The 16,285-nt window shown below is 39.2% G+C and overlaps 1 protein-coding gene across 1 annotated transcript in view; it reads right to left on the bottom strand.

Moving 5' to 3' along the window:
- Window positions 1–6,170: 6,170 nt before the first annotated feature.
- The window catches only part of HNRNPA2B1 (heterogeneous nuclear ribonucleoprotein A2/B1), a 10,540-nt gene continuing 425 nt past the window's right edge, over window positions 6,171–16,285 (bottom strand). Inside the window, exons 2-11 of the mRNA XM_008949894.1 lie at window positions 12,570–12,680; window positions 11,497–11,643; window positions 9,819–10,029; window positions 9,425–9,526; window positions 9,248–9,337; window positions 8,655–8,717; window positions 8,090–8,209; window positions 7,709–7,831; window positions 6,809–6,891; window positions 6,171–6,655 (exon numbers count right to left, since the gene is read on the bottom strand). Of these exons, the coding sequence (XP_008948142.1) occupies window positions 6,830–6,891; window positions 7,709–7,831; window positions 8,090–8,209; window positions 8,655–8,717; window positions 9,248–9,337; window positions 9,425–9,526; window positions 9,819–10,029; window positions 11,497–11,643; window positions 12,570–12,680 (1,029 nt within the window). The 3' untranslated portion in view covers window positions 6,171–6,655; window positions 6,809–6,829. The remainder of the gene's footprint in view (window positions 6,656–6,808; window positions 6,892–7,708; window positions 7,832–8,089; window positions 8,210–8,654; window positions 8,718–9,247; window positions 9,338–9,424; window positions 9,527–9,818; window positions 10,030–11,496; window positions 11,644–12,569; window positions 12,681–16,285) is intronic.

Here is a 16,285-nt window from a genome sequence, read left to right as displayed (position 1 = left end):
GATGGACTGTGAGTTGCAACAGTGCTGATGACAGACACTGGGCATTTGGAGAAAACGATAGTGCGTCTAGACCTATCTTCAGCTACCTACCCACAAAAATGACAAAATTATAGGCAGAATTCAGAATGTCTGATTGGTTTGTTTTGGTTCCCTCCCCAGCCTCAGTTTTACTAGACTGCTATTAGTTTCACTTAAAACCTGCTTTGTGACTAGCCCATTTACAGACAAACCCCACAAGCATTACTTAGGCTTGACTTACGCCTCACATTTTCACATCCTGAAGATTTGTGAAAGTTAGGCTATACATAAAAGAGCAGACTTTATAGCAAGTTTTCCTCCCAAGAGAAAGGGTTCCTGAAGCTACTTTTAATATGCTTCATGTAGCAGCCTTAAGACTGTCTCCTTGACAGGCTGAAAATCTACTGCGCAGGAGGCAAGGAGCTATTCAGAACAGCACTGATACAGAGAGCCTTCAGCTGAAATAGCTGTGAAAGGTGGGAATCCCCTGACTGAAGTCTACCTTGGCTTTCTTATTGACAGACTGTCACTCTCAGAAACCCAAATTCCCAGTGTACAAACCAGGAACTATGCTGTGTAGAAAGGTGTGATGTGGTTATCAAGTTTACTCTGGAGCCAGCTGTCTAGTTAAAAAGCTGTTGGGGCTGCATCTTGCCTTACTGAACGGGAACACAAAGGAAGCCATCTCTCCCCAGTAGGAACAATAAAACACCCTTTTTTTAAGGCTTGTTACACTGCTAGAAAATTGCAAAGCTTTAGCTATAAAAAAGATGGAAATACCAAGGTCGGAGTTGTCATTAAAATACTGCTCCCATGGTAAAGCTCTTTAGTCCACAACATGTGAGCAGTAAACTGCATTTTTGTTATGTTAATAATGAAAAGAGGTTATCTGCAAGAGGTTAGAAATGGTCAGATTGAGGAACTGTAAAGGGAAAAAAACAGTGTGGTGAGTAAATCACACAGAAGTGACTGTCCCCATGACTGCTGGCAGGAACAGACACAGGGAACAGCACTGGCTGCTCCCAGGTACGTACCTGTTACCTGTTAGGAACAAACCCCTTTAGCACTTCATTAGAACACAATACCCCGACCATCCTTTATGACCTGTAAGGCTGCAGGCTCAGGTAGGGGTGTACCACAAATAAGCCCTGGGAGAAGAGACACAGCACACTGCTGGCAGCACTACGCACTCTGAATGACCACTAACAGTACTGCACCAAAGTGTAGCTGTAGCTTCATGTTTTTGGTTTTATTCAGCACACTTGGCTTTTTACAGAGCAGCTAAATTTTACAAGTGAAGGCTATTCCTGCTCAAGAGCTTACAATCTAGTTTTAGATGGGGTAACCAGAGTAATACTTCTTCAGTGGAAAAGGAGAACACAGCAACTTCATAAAGATCAGGTTTAACAGCACAGTATTTGTCCTAAAATACACACATTTTTACCTTATCAGAGTCAGAAGTATGGTTCTAATGAGAATTTTGAAAGCAGAGTAGGCAGAGTCCTATAAATGAAGCAACAAGACACTTAGCACCAGGCTCTAGTGAAAAACTGTTTATTAACACAAAGAGACATGTGAAGTCTTATTACTGTAGTGTAGCTCTTGAAAGCATTGCAACTGGAGACCTGCTGCACAGCTACTATGGACGCCATTAAATGCATCAATCATTGATGTTCACAGAACACCCAAAACAGACCAAGAAAGGAGCAGTGGTGTGGTGGGCGTGAATCACATGTTGGTGAGAACTTTCTAGGACTTCCCCAACCCTGTTCATACCATTAAGCAGCATGGAAGGTCACATACACAAGTTAGGTTGTAAACTACACGGTCCCCAAACACCGTTGGCCTAATATGTTCACCAAGTCTCACAAACATTTAGACACTTCCGCTGTTGATAAACCAGTTCGTGCTACATTAACTGGAGTAGCTTCCAACAACACTAAAACTTCTGGTGCAACGCAAATCAACACCAGCTACAAAGCAAGAACACGCCATCTGTTAAAAAGGGCAATATGACTCGGGACGAAACAGATCAACGTCACACTCATGTGCATTCCATTCCTACTGCATTGCTGTACGAGAAGAGAACCTGGCGTCTCCCTCCGGAGAAAGAAAAGTAGCAGCCCTGCTGCAAGATTTCGCTTGAGTCATGCACTCTGCTTTGACAACAAACCAAAATACTGAAGCTACAGGGCACGTATGCCCAGTACGTCCTCAGCAAATCCTCCCCTTTCACAAATGGGATCAAGCTGCCAGAATACTCAGCTGACAGCTCCCTCAAAATTCAATGTTTGGGGATTGTTTTTCCTTCCCAAGTAGCATGAATTCATCCCCAAGGTGATATGTACATTCATCATACAACTAAAAGAAGACACTCTTCTGCCCCACGCATGATCAAGTTCAATTCCCGCTGATTTTACATTTGAAGTATTTTTTCATGTTTTCTGAAATACTTGAAACCACAAGTAATAGAAGTGAATAAAACTCAACTGTCATTGTGAATACCACAGAGAACACATAGTCTGAGTAGCTAGAACCACAGCACTGACCTCTCTTTACCACTATGAATCCAAGTCATACACTCTAGGGTTTGGTTTTTGTTGTTCTCCCCCCCACTCCCCTCTCCAGGTTACCAAAGCAAGTTGTCTTTCAATTCCCCCCCACCTCAGTTTGCTGTAGAAAGTGTTTGCTGTGAGCAAGCTGGGCCTAGTACTGACAAGCTGAAACATAATGATCATCAGTGTAACCCTTGCTTTGAAAACAAAGTCTATCATGACATAAGAACTTAGAAATTAGAAAAGTACACACTGTCTACCAATGAGAGGACCAGTAATTGACCACACACTGTTTATATTCAAAGTTGTGAGCTTTCTTTATCAGGCTGACTCAAAATGTCTCTCACTGAATTCATCTGTCAACACTGTTGTCACTTTCCAATTCTGAACAACATACCAAGAAAGAAAGTGTCATGGAAGTTCAACAGTTAAGACAACAGGAAACTTACTGAAAATACTCCATGCTTTCAAAACTCGAACATAATCCAGTACCTCAGTTTTGGCATACTGCTGTCCCCTATACACACCCTTCTCCCACAACCAGTAGATCAAAATTTAAAACAGCCTCATCATGGAAAACATAACCTACTTGAATTACATAAACGTGAAACCTTGTTGCAAAACTTCTGAAAGACTGTCTCCAACAGAAAGACAGAATGGAATTATTCCCCTCTGAAGCACCCATCGGTGTAGTTGTTTTTGTTTTTGATTGTGGACTTGGCATCTGTAAAGAAAAAACTTCCATCAACTATATCTAAATTATAGGAAAGAAGGCAAATTCCTGATCATCTGGTCAATTCATTCTGTTGGAAAGAAGAAAGTAAAGCAGATTGTGTGTCTTCATTTTCTGATTCCATTTGCATAGCTAACCGGTGGGCTGCAGTATTTCAAAGTTCAACTTAAGAAACAGGAAAAAAAAGAAACCGTAAAGAATATTTTTGAATGATATAAAGAAAGTTAAAGACATGATGACTCTGCCAAAGCTAAGCATGTAAATGTCAAGTTTAAAATAAACTGTGTATGTACATAACAGAAGAAAACTTCCTTCATATACATTCCCAGCTAAAGCTTTCCCAAGGTCACACTTGGGAGTTTGGTTTGGTGGAGGTCTGGAGTCAGTTTTTACTTTGGCAGGGGTTTGTTTGTATCCCCACAAGATGCAGCTATCAGTAATACAGTTCTGGTACAGCAGGAACTATACATTCCATTCGCTTTCTCTCTTCATGCTAAAAGCTCTTTACAGGTGAAAAGGGTAAAGCTATAGTCCTAGCACATTTTGACAAACTGTCTTAAGTGGTTAGCTTCATTAACAGGAAAGGAGGAGTTATTTTAATATAGTGATATAAAACACAGTCAAAAAGCTAATTTTAAAGCAATTGTGTCCAACAGCAATAAGATAGGCATTTTTAATTTGTAGCACTGTTTCTCCCAACAGAGAACAGATGCCCATACAAAAGTTCTGCGAATACACTTGCCATGTTGACTTTGTTTTAAATCCACCTTAAAATGGAATGTTTCCAATCATGAAAGGGTCTAAAAGCTGCACATAAACATTATTTAATGTTAGACACACGCTAAATTTTATTAAGCATTACACTAGAACTACTTTGGTATAAAAAATACTTTATTTTAAAGCTATGAAAGTTATAAAAATATGTAGTTAAATTTTCTACTCACAGAATGTTTGCTATTTTAACATTAGTGATTTGTTTCTCCTAATGAATTTGAATTTTATTTGAAAGGTTTACAAGACATTATTACTATAATTTAAAAAACCCAGCATTACAGGGAGCTGTACTAATTGTGATGTTTTATCAGTATTCATTTAACCTCTAGATTTTTAATGAAGGCAGCAAAAACAACTATTTTCTGATGATACAGAATTTCTTATTTCTTGAAGCGTTTCTGTGGTTGACCACTTCTTCATTAGTTACCTGCAGCATGGCACCTTCCTGCCAAAGAAAAAAAAAGTGTATCTGAAGATGTTTATCACATATGTCTAAACCAAATTATCAATAGGGGAACTTCAGCTTTTTTTTTTTTTTTTTTTTTTTTAAGAAAAAAGTATAAGCAGTTCACTGGTGTGTCTAATACAAAAAGGAACAGGACTTTTGTTAGCTGAGTCCACATTCTTCAGCGGGTAGCCTTTTAAAGGCAATGGAACTTTGAAATTGGGGCAATTTTTTTTTTCTTGCCTTTATTGTTTGTTTTTGTCAATTTTTATTTAAAATCCAAATCTAGTAGAGTATGCCACCCTTACTCTGAATACATTACTTGATGGATTTTCATGAATTTGAGGTGCAAACATTCAATGCAGTGAGAGTAAGGCTGACCAAATTTGGCACTAAGGTTTACTAGCTGCAAGAACTATAAAAAATGGTGGAAACCTCAACATTCTAGCCAAATTCCAATTTACATAATATACACTTGTGAAATACCACCTGCAGTTTCATTTGAAGTTTTCACTTCCCCTCCTAAAGAACTGCTTATGCAGTTGTTAAAAGAATGGACGACACATTCCTTCACAGAGCCAGACGTATTCTGTGGTGCAATTTTTTTCCTGACACGTAAAACAGTCTAGAGTTACTTGGGAACCTTCAGGATGAAATGTGTTATATAAAATAGATTACAGTAGACAAGACACAACAACAGAGTTCATTTTCAACAGCACAGAACTACCTTCATTGCATTACCTTGCAACCACCATAATGCATAGACTCCCAAGGAAAAAAAAAAAAAAAATGTTGCAGGATGCAAAAATAAAGTTGTATGATTTAATTAACTTGTGACCTACCATTTTAACTACCAACACCAAGGATGGAACCCTTGCAAAGCTTTACTAATGGACACTTGCAGGTCTCATTTGTTCAACTGTAGCAGTGTACAGTAGCAGCAGTCTATGCTTGTCCAGGGTTCATATCATAGCTAGATTCCAGTAGGAAAAAAATATGTTAAGTATCTGAAATTAACAAAAATTTCTTTGTAAAAAATTTAATACAAGAAAACAGGATTCACAAATTTCAATCGGTAATTGTTAAATCAATTCATTGCTATGTTAAACTACATAACAATAATCACTATACTGAAAGAATACTGTCATACAATATTAGTTGCTCGGTTTTCGAACATTAAGAAAGGAAAAGTAAATAAGATCTTACCTAAAGAAGTTTAACTGAAGCTTAGAACTATTTTGCTCTACACCCTCAGCCTTCGTTGGCATCCTTATCACTACTGCAGTTAAAGCTTTGCAGAAATACAGCGCAGCTTTTTAAGACTGGCTGAACTTAGTGACGTTTTCAAGAGTTCTCTTGTACTAGACCTGTGTCCCTGGAAGAGTACCTCGCTGGGGATACCTCCTTTCCTTGCCATTGAAGAAGCAGCATCTAAAAGATCTAAAAAGGTGTTTCTCCTTGCAGAGATACCCCTTAAGTTATCTAGATAGTTTAAACCTGGTAATTTACAGACAACATACTTTTTTCTGACCAGCATTTAATTTTACATGTACAACAAGTGCTTTGTATTATTTGTGGGACCTTATACTACCCACTCCTTGCCTTATTTTACAATGTTAAAAAAAAAATCTAAAATTACACAATATTTCCTTTAGAATTATTTTATTAAATCATAAATGTACAACAGCTTCTTAACTCTACACACGCACTTAAATTTTTAAAAGGAAAACGTTATGTCTTATTACACCATGATCCTGGCTAATAGCTTTTCAAAACTTTGAGAAAAATCTTAAAAAAGGTTTCACATGTCACCTGAAACTTACAAATTTAACATTATCAAAGGAATGCTTCTACACTTACAAAGACCACTAGAAAGAAACAACAATTAAAAAGCTAAGAAACTGTCTCAAAGGCATTTTTACAATCCTTCCTCCACAGTAAGGTAATGTTATTAAATAATCCAAATCCATTCACAAAATGGCTCTCTGCATCTGCTCTGGTGTCTTCTGCCATATCACTGCATATTTATGCATGACTGAGATAAGTGTTTCCTTAACATTGTTATTTCGATAACCTGAAGCTGTTCTGTTACCTCTGGGCTCTCATCCTCTCCTATTTATACAGTGAAGCCTGTTTCAACAGAAGTAAAGAGTAAAAAAATAGGTTATGAAATTATTCATCTAACCATTTTTTAAAGGAAAGAGAATATGATCCTAAAAAGCTTTTAACTCCTGCAGCTACTCTCAAGAATCACTGCATTTTAACACTTAGAAACATACTTACCCATGGCATGCTTGCAGAAACTCAATAACGGCTCCTCCCTCCGTATCCACCACTCCCTCCACTACCTCCTGGACCATAGTTTCCTGCAATTGCAGAAAAACACAAAACAAAACATGTACATCAGTACATTTTCTTAAATCTAGGAATGCTTCCAATTCTGTCTGAAGATGAACATCCGCTCTGGTCCCGCATGCAACTAATATTTTAACATTTCGCTGTCTTCCTCTAAATAACCTCCTAGGATTGCCACAAGAATTACATGCCGAAATCACAGAAGATTCAACAGTGTCACAGGTTGTCTGATGCACTGTACCATTGTGTGTGAGGGCTGACTGTATTTGCATGCTAAGCCTTAAAAGAAAGGGCTTCATGTTTCTGTTTCATAAGGCTGACACAGTGTATTAAGAAGTTAGTACTGCCATTTATCTATTAAAATACAGTAATGTTCCTCAAGACAAGCTTCACAGACTCATGGTGAGGAACTGTAGCCAACTTGGAGAAAGAAAATGGGCACTGCAGTCCATCTACTGCAGATGTTACACAGTTTTTACATGTCTATCTTGGAATCGTAGAATGCTTTGGGTTGGATGGGACCTTTACAGGTCATCTAATCCAACACCCTGTTGTAGATATGAACACCTTCCACTACACCAGGTTGCTCAAATGCCCATGCAAATTGACTGTGAACACTTCCAGGGATAGGGCATCCACAGCTTCTCTCAACAACCTGTTCCAGTGCCTCACCACCCTTATTGTAAAGAATTTACTCCTTATATCCCATCTTAATACATGCTCTTCTAGTTTGAAACAGCTACCCCTTATCCTATTTTCCTCTCCACCGCCTCAAAACAATAAGCCCACCCACTTGGGCCCCAAGAGAGGTCAGGACATATACAATACCTCCACCATATGGTCCCCCCATGTTCCTGCTGCCACCAAAATTTCCACTCTTCATTGGACCGTAATTTGAAGGTTGTTGGTTGTAGTTTCCAAAGTCATTATAGTTTCCACTGCCATAATTTCCTGTATTATCAACAGATAAGTAGAGAAATGCCTAGATAAGCTAAAATGCATACAGCAATCAAAGTTACCACATTATTAGAGTTTTAAATAAATTACAGAATCACAAGTATTCCAGTAGCATTGAACTGCTTTTTCATACTCTTTCCTACTATTTGGAAAACAAGCTCCCTTAGACAACACTTACAACCCACCCCCACCTCAAATGACTTGCGCTAATTCACAACCGAAACACTTGGTCATTCCAAGCCAGTAGGTTACCTCCTCCATAGTTGTCATAACCACCTCCGTAGCCCCCACCCTGGTTGCCATATCCAGGTCCTCCTCCGCCATATCCTCCTCTTCCTCCTCCATAACCAGGACTGCCACCAAAGTTGCCACCTATGACAACATCATCCTTTAAATTACCAAATTCTACACAACAAGAGATATTTTTCCCTTTAGAAGTCTACAGTGGAAGAAAAGGGTTTTTCTAAAGAAATTTCTACAGACGCTACTTTTCAAGGCATACACCAGCTCCCACCCTAACCAAATTGTGACTAAACACCACAAGCCAGACTGCCCAAAAGCCTCAATTAAAAGGCTTAATTAAAATTTTGGTTTTCCAGGAAATTTAAGAGACATCACTAAAGAAAAGGGTACAATTCTCCAAGAAGTAACCACAAAATGCAACATATATAAAAGTTTAACATAAGCAAGCAGTCACATTTGCTTCTTAAGGCAAAAAAAAAAACACTTTGGTAATTAATACAGATTTTATACAAGTGGTAAGTGAATGTAAAAATGTTTCTGAATGAGAGAAAAACACCCATCACAGTGAACTAACCTCCAGGTCCTCCACCATATCCATTATACCCATCTCCAAAACCGCGGCCACTTCCATATCCATCTGTTGGGAGGGAAAACCCCAAGGTATTTCAATCCATCTGTAGCAAACAAACTGTATTCTCTCTCAAACTGCTGTGACCGTAAGGACCAAATCTCAGGTGTTATTAAGCACACATGCGCTTGACTTTAGAAAAACAGATGTGAAATAACACATCCAGTCATTGCTCAACATCACCTATTTTCTTGTATTTGTAAGGTACTTGTTTTTAATTTTGGACATAGCCCTTCCACTGTAGAGGTCAGGCAAGTGCTACATAGAATTACAGAGAATAAATCTCTGAGTTCCTTAAAATTAAACTTAGGTTAATTTTTGCTTTTAAAATAATCCTTAAAAACAATAACAAAAAAAACCACCAAACTTCATTTTACTGAATAGCCACATCAATTTATGCACTACAGAAGTTATTTTTCCCCCAAATTCCCTAACTGCCACAGCTGCATTTTAAGTTAAACAGCAGCAGCTTACAAAGTTAGCCCAAACTAGAAAGACAATATAAGAAAAAAACCCAAACAATAATGCTACAAACATGCCTGTCTTACCAGCTCCCCCTCTGAAATTGCTGCCAGGTCCTGGGCCAAAGTTGCCACCACCTCCGCGAGCATCACCAAAACCAAAGTTCCCTGCAACAGTTTACAATGTATAAACAATGACATCATGGAAAGTGAACACGAATGAGCCACAAACCATTAACTGTTACTTGTGCATACCTCCTCTCCCACTCCGAGAATTCTGAACTTCTTGCATCTCCTGCCTAGAGAGAGCTTTCCTTACTTCTGCGTTATGGCCGTTGATGGTGTGGTACTTCTGCACTGTAATCACATGTCAAGAAAGGTACTATCAGCATTTAAGTACTGGTCTGGCAACAAAGAGTACCACACTTCCAAAACCAAAGAGATTTAATAAACAACCTTAATTAATTAAAAAAAAAAAAACCAAACCACACCCACACAAAAAAAAAAACGCAAAACAAAACAAAAAAAAACCACCAAAAAAAACCCCAAACCACAAAATACTGCAATTTTTAAGCAAAGCAGCCCATATTTATTTAAAACACGTGTTTCCACACAATTCACCACAACTACCAAAATTAAGCTTACTTACATACAATTTTATCCACGGGGTCATGGTCATCAAATGTAACAAATCCAAACCCTCTCTTTTTACCAGACTGTCTGTCAGTAATGATTTCAATAGTGTCAATTTTTCCATATTCCTCAAAGTAGTCACGCAGGTGGTGCTCTTCGGTGTCCTCTTTGATACCACCAACAAATAGTTTTTTCACAGTAACATGAGCACCAGGTTTTCCAGATTCCTGTTATAAGAATCCTTTGAATTACCACAAGGAAAAACAGCTTCACAAACACTACTCTGCCAGGGTTTCAGGAATGGAATACTGATAAACTAAGATTTTTCAAGCACCGAGGAAGCCCTCTTACGACTCATGCCCCTGCAACACTGCTTGGAGGGCCTTCTGCAAAGGAAATAACTTGGGATCATTTGGAGGTTTTATCCTCCCCTCTTTTATGTCAAAGCCTTAAAAGCACTGAAAAAGATACAGATTAAAGTGTTATGAAAGGCATAAAGTACATAAAATGCCTTTAAATGTATTTAGAGAGAAGGTGTACTACAAGTATGTGGGAACTTAAACTAGATCTCTGTAATTGAAGCCAACATCTGTCAGCTTCCTCTGCCCATTTCCCCAACAGCAGTGAAACCTACTATCAAGAGCAAAGGTCCTTCCTCCAAGGTCAGTGAACCCTCAGCTATGTATTTTAATCCCTACTGAAAACATGAAGGCAACTGCTCACATTCCTGGGCTGTTTTTAAACTTCAAGCATCATTTCCAAGCTGCTTCACCAGGTAAGAATGACTTATTCATCAACAGAGCAATAGCTTTGTGTGTATAAACAGCGTGCACCTATGCTGCTTTCATCGTGGGTTTTCTGGTGCTGTTCCCCTCCCACATGCTAACCAACCCTGCATTCTGCAGGGAATGGAAACAACACTGGGATAAGATTTCCCTTGACCTCTGGGACAGCTCATTCAGTTCCAGTTTATCATTCCAAATGCATCAAACACCCAAGTCCAAACTTTAACCAGTAGACCCTCCCACAGCTCCCACAACATGGTCAACAGAAGACACCCAGGCACTTGCTCCTCAAGTACCTCTGTGCCACAGTAACCTGTCTGCCAAGTTCTCAGGGGCACTGAACTCCCCTGCACACAACTCACTGGTACCCTGAAGCTCAAAGCCAAATATGCCTGAGGCTAAAACCAGAGTAGTCCTAAGATTATTTTAGACACCACCACTGGGCAAAGAAAAAAAGAGTTCCCTACTACATTCTCCGATTTTAGTTGGTTTTATACCTTCCAGAAGCACCCAAAATTATCTGGAACAGACTCAGGAGAGACTGATAGCAGTATATTAATTTGAGGTTTAGAAGCAGTAACTGTGACAGGGAAGAGATTGTGTGGAATTTTGCATAATTACAGCCATTCAGTACCTTTTCACTAAGAGTACTTCCAGACCCCAGATGTGTACCTTGCAGAAATGATTCTACAACCAGAATAACCGAATTCACTGTAATTCACACTCACGGTTATGTAATAGTGTCACTCAACAGACCAAAACTGTGGGTAATATGCCAACTACAGTCTTTTAAATAGAGAACTTAAAGTGCAGGCGATTTCAAAACAAGAACAGAGCATAACTGACCAAAACAGAGATTCCTTTTTTTCCAAAGCATGGAAAGTATCTGCTTTCATAAGCCACACTTACCTCTCTAGCCACAGCTCTCTTAGGCTCAACCACCCTTCCATCAATCGTGTGAGGTCTCGCAGCCATTGCTGCGTCAACTTCAGCCATGGAGGAGAATGTTACAAAACCAAACCCTCTTGATCTTTTGCTTGCAGGATCCCTCATTACCTAAAACCCAAAACCACATTTAAACCATTTCTACCTGGCTCATGTTAGGCTTAGCACGAACATCTGGAGAAAACATGTACACTTTATTTACATTTTCCTTTATTTGATTTCAGAACATTACTATAATGAAGTACCAGGCCATGCTGCTCAACTACGTGAACGAAGGCACTACTTGGCATCAAAGAAATTAAAAAGAAATTCAAACCATTGTTGTCCAAGAATCTACCCGTAACTCACAAATGTTGCTTCTTCAATATTTATGTTTGGTTTCTCAAAAAAGAAGAAACAATTTCTTTTAAGCTTTCTCAAGACCACAGACTTTAAATTTGTATTATGAAACATGTATTTATTGCTCCCAAAACAAATTAAGTGGAGGAACTTCTGGAAGAGCCACTGTACCTGGAAGTATTTTAAAAGACATACAGACATGGGGCTTTAGGGACATGGTTTAGTGGTTGACTCAGTAGTGTTAGGTTTACAGTTGGACTCTAGGATCTTAAGGTCTTTTCCAACCCAAATGATTCTCAAAGAAAGACAGCCTTTTCCAGCTTTATTGAGGCTGCTCATCATCCTAACGGCGTTCTCCCAAAAGTTACTAATCAGAAAGATGTAACAGTGCTCTATGCAACCACCCTAATACACTTCAGCAAAAGAAACCCAAGTATTTCAACTGTTGAAATCAGTGAGTAGACATAATCTATGCGATTTTACAGGAAACATTATGAATGCTCCCTAACTCTATCCACAGAGCTTACAAGGCAAAGTCTGTGCCTAGCTTCAGTGGACTGAATTATGCATAAGCTGACCAACTGTACACTGAAGGAAACACAATATTCCATCTTTTCATTCAGCTACCCAGAAAAAGTCCCCACCGCTACAAGGTCTAAATTCTATGCCACTGTTGTGCATCAGTATGCCCAACTTACCACACAGTCTGTAAGCTTTCCCCATTGCTCATAGTAACTCCTCAAGCTCTCCTCTGTCGTTTCAAAGCTTAAGCCACCAATGAACAGTTTGCGGAACTGCTCCTTTTCCCTCTATGACAGAAAAGAAGACTACATTAATACAATTAACAATACTCTCTCTGTGTTAGCATAATTAGACACTAAGACAGACTCCCTTACATTCAATAACTTTCAGGAAGATATATATTTCAAAATTATGCTTAGCTCTCCTATACATTCTATCACTATTAAAAAAATGAAGCAATTTATGCAATTCTATGGGTCCACTTTCACACTACCAATTTAGTAACACGATTCTTCCCATCTATCCCACCGAATACTAAGAACGAGGGCCCACACTCAGATTTCCAGCACTGTCCTTTCAAAATCTCTAGATGTTTTTTTAAAGAAAAGGAAAATTGAAAAATGCCCAAAAGTACTCATCACAGATAACAGGAATCCATTTATTCATTCATACCATTCTATTCTAGATGGCATTTCTTTTTTAAGAAAATGTTCTGGTTCAAATTCTTATATACTAATACTAGCATGCTATTTACCCAAGGCATTAAAAATAAAATGAAGGTACAGCTGAAGATGTTCTGAAACAGGTTATCAACTCCTATTTTATCATTAATTATTAAAACAAATGAGTGCCAGAGTATCTCTAAAATGAGTCTGGGATCCTGCACCATTGGAGTTAGTGGTAAACCTACCCACCCTCAACAGCAGCAGTATCAAAACTAAGTGGATCCCCTTTAAAACAGAAGTGTTAATAACATATATCCACATGTATCTACTAATACAAATGATGCTTTCAGTAAGATTTTGTTTTATAACCTTTAAGAGAAATTAGCGCTATCCTTGCTCAGCAGAAATTTCTGCTGTGATGACAAGTACATAATTAACAAAAGCCAGGACCAGCAGTAAGGTATTGCATTTACTATTCTGTATGTTCCATCGTATGAAGGCAAGAAGGATCTTCCAACCTCTACCAGTTGAAAGTATTTATACTAACTCATACTAAGCAAACAACATAATTGCCATTTTCTAGATGTAACAGCACCACTAGATGATACATTTTGCAATTTCATGTCAAACACCAACAATTAAAAAATTACACTAAAAACCAGTCCCACAAAAGTTAGTTATTTCTGTAGGTTGTTTGAAAGAGTCCTGCAATGACTACTTCAGCTTTGTACTGTTAACTAATTTTAAAAATCAAGAACACCTGCTTGGTTGTTTGGTTTTGCGTTTTCTTTAGGGTGGTGGTTTGAACAACCCAAACACTGCATCGTTAGCTGTAACGGACAAATGTAAAGAGGCCAGCTATGCACTGGACATTAAGATAAATGCAAAAGGGAAACTGTACAACCAATGACAAACAGATTTTGAAAATAAGCAAAACAGTTCCATGCACAAATGTATTTAGAACTAAAATCTTTTCTAAAGCAGATCTGTATGTGACCAACACGTCTTCTGAGACTATCCAATGCAGGTCTGGATCTAGAAGCACGTAACAGAAGGATTATTACTGTAGGTAGTACTGAATCAGTTTTTGTTCAAAATGCATCACCAGCTTGAGATACTGCAGCCTGACAAGGAAGTCAACAATTAAAAAAACAAGCATTATTTATTTTACTGGGGGAAAAAAGTATTTGAGAACAGTATTTGATTTTAAATGCCTTTTAAAACACTTGGAATCTGCTGTTGGATCTAGTGTTTTTTTGCTCCTAAGGAACACAGAAGCAGCTAGTACTGTCTCCTCCTTGTACAGACAGGCAAAATTAGAGGAGTTTAAAAGCAGCCAAATCATGTCATGTGTCAGGGTTTCCCTTTCACTTCATCTCTTAAAACGAATAAAGGAAAAGATGCTGCATGCCAGGCTTGGGACTAAAAAGTCATATGCTGCAAATAATACTATCATTTGTAATTTGAGTAGGCTAGCAGAAAAATAATTTTAAGCAACGATGCTGTCAAAAAAAAATTGGCCCTTCAAATTACTTCAGTTCTGCGCCTTGAAAATTAGGGACTACCTCCTGCAGTTTCATAGGCCCACAGAAGACACTTTTTCACATATAACTGACAGTTGTGCATCTAATAATGGACTTTTATATTCTTAGAAAAACCCAGCAAATTTAGTAGGCAAGTAGCATTTTTGAAGAAGTGTTAAGTTTATTTCAGAGAAGTTATAGATATGTAAATGAAACTCAAGGAAGGAATGGAATATATCAGCTGTAAGAACTGCATTTGGTTTTAATAGGACAAACATACCACACATTACTAATAAGCATTAAACAGAGTAATAACACACTTTACAGATGTATGAATTCCTAGAAACTAATTACCATGTATTAAGTGACATTCAGTACAAGCCCTACCCAGAACACCACCTAGGCACCACATGTCAGGACACAGCAACAAAATTCACTAGTAAAGTTAAAACCACCGTGAAAATATCATAAACATGTTGTTCACTAATACACAGCCTCTGGATGTAGAGAAACTGTCTTAGACTGTCAGTTTTAAGAAGCTCTGGTTAATCTAGCATTAACCTCCAGCCAAGGTCCAAAGAGCTCTGACCTTGTATTCTGAAGCTGTAAAATGTATGATAAAAATTATCACTCCAGTCCCACTCAATCTCGATGAAAATCCTTATTTGGTCAAAAAAACCCAAAACCTCCCACAAACATACAAACCACCCCTGCCAATGCCCATAATATAAAAGCTGGAAGAAAAACCTCTTTCAAGGTTTCCATAGTACACTCTGTGGCAGGAACGGAGTGTGAGAGGAAATCTTTATGAACTATGTAGAATCTTCATTAGTGCTTATTTTAAGACTTCCTTCACAGGCTTAAAGCAACACTTCAAAGGGCTGAAAAATTCGTAGCCTCTGCTGGAAAATTCATTATCAGAGCAAGGAAACGCGTTTGATACAACAATAATATGCACACAAATACTCCACGCTAACTGCAGACTTCTGCAGAGTTAAAGAGCCGAGTAAAAAAAGTGGTTAACAGAGACAAGCAAGTGGAATCTCTGCACTACTATGGTCAAGCCTGCAAAAAGCAAAGCGGGGTTTCCTGATCCTGAACTAGGAAGACACTGCTCTCCCCTTCCGCCGCCCCAAGGGCTCGCTTAGCCCCTACAGGTTCTACGGGGCTTTGCAATCCAACAGCCTGGTTCTCCCCTTCCCCCGCCCCTGCAGCCTAACGCTACCGGGAGTGAGACGGCTGCGGGAGTGAGCCGCCTGCCGTGCCGGCTCCGCCATGTGGCGGACACCAGGAAAACAGGGCCCCGCAGCTAGCTGAGGAAAATGGCGCCCAGAAGCAGCCGCCCCCTTAAGGGACACCGATGCGGCGGTAAAGAACCGACTTCTGAAGTGTCGACTCCAAATACATTGAAAAATTTATGAAAAAAATTGAACTACACCCTTGTCCTCGGGCTAAACAGAAAACAAGTCCTGCAAACCGCTTCTAGCGTGCATCTACACACATGGCACTAGGAAAAGCTTGCAAGCGCCATTTTCCTCCCCCGTGGATACTAGACGAATACAGCTGCCTGCACGCCTCGCAGACCCTGCTCCTCTCCCGCCTTACTCGCTTTGTCGCCCTCGGAGCGATCCTCCACAGCCTCACGGGCAGGCGAGTCTCGCCGCCGCCATTTTAAACCCCCCCGCGCCCACGCCACTCCCAGCC

The sequence above is a fragment of the Merops nubicus genome, unplaced genomic scaffold, assembly GCF_000691845.1.
Source record: "Merops nubicus isolate BGI_N331 unplaced genomic scaffold, ASM69184v1 scaffold31380, whole genome shotgun sequence".
In the NCBI taxonomy this organism is placed as follows: domain Eukaryota; kingdom Metazoa; phylum Chordata; class Aves; order Coraciiformes; family Meropidae; genus Merops; species Merops nubicus.
The sequence above is the reverse complement of the archived record's forward strand: the minus strand, read 5'-3'. Positions and strand labels throughout refer to the sequence as shown.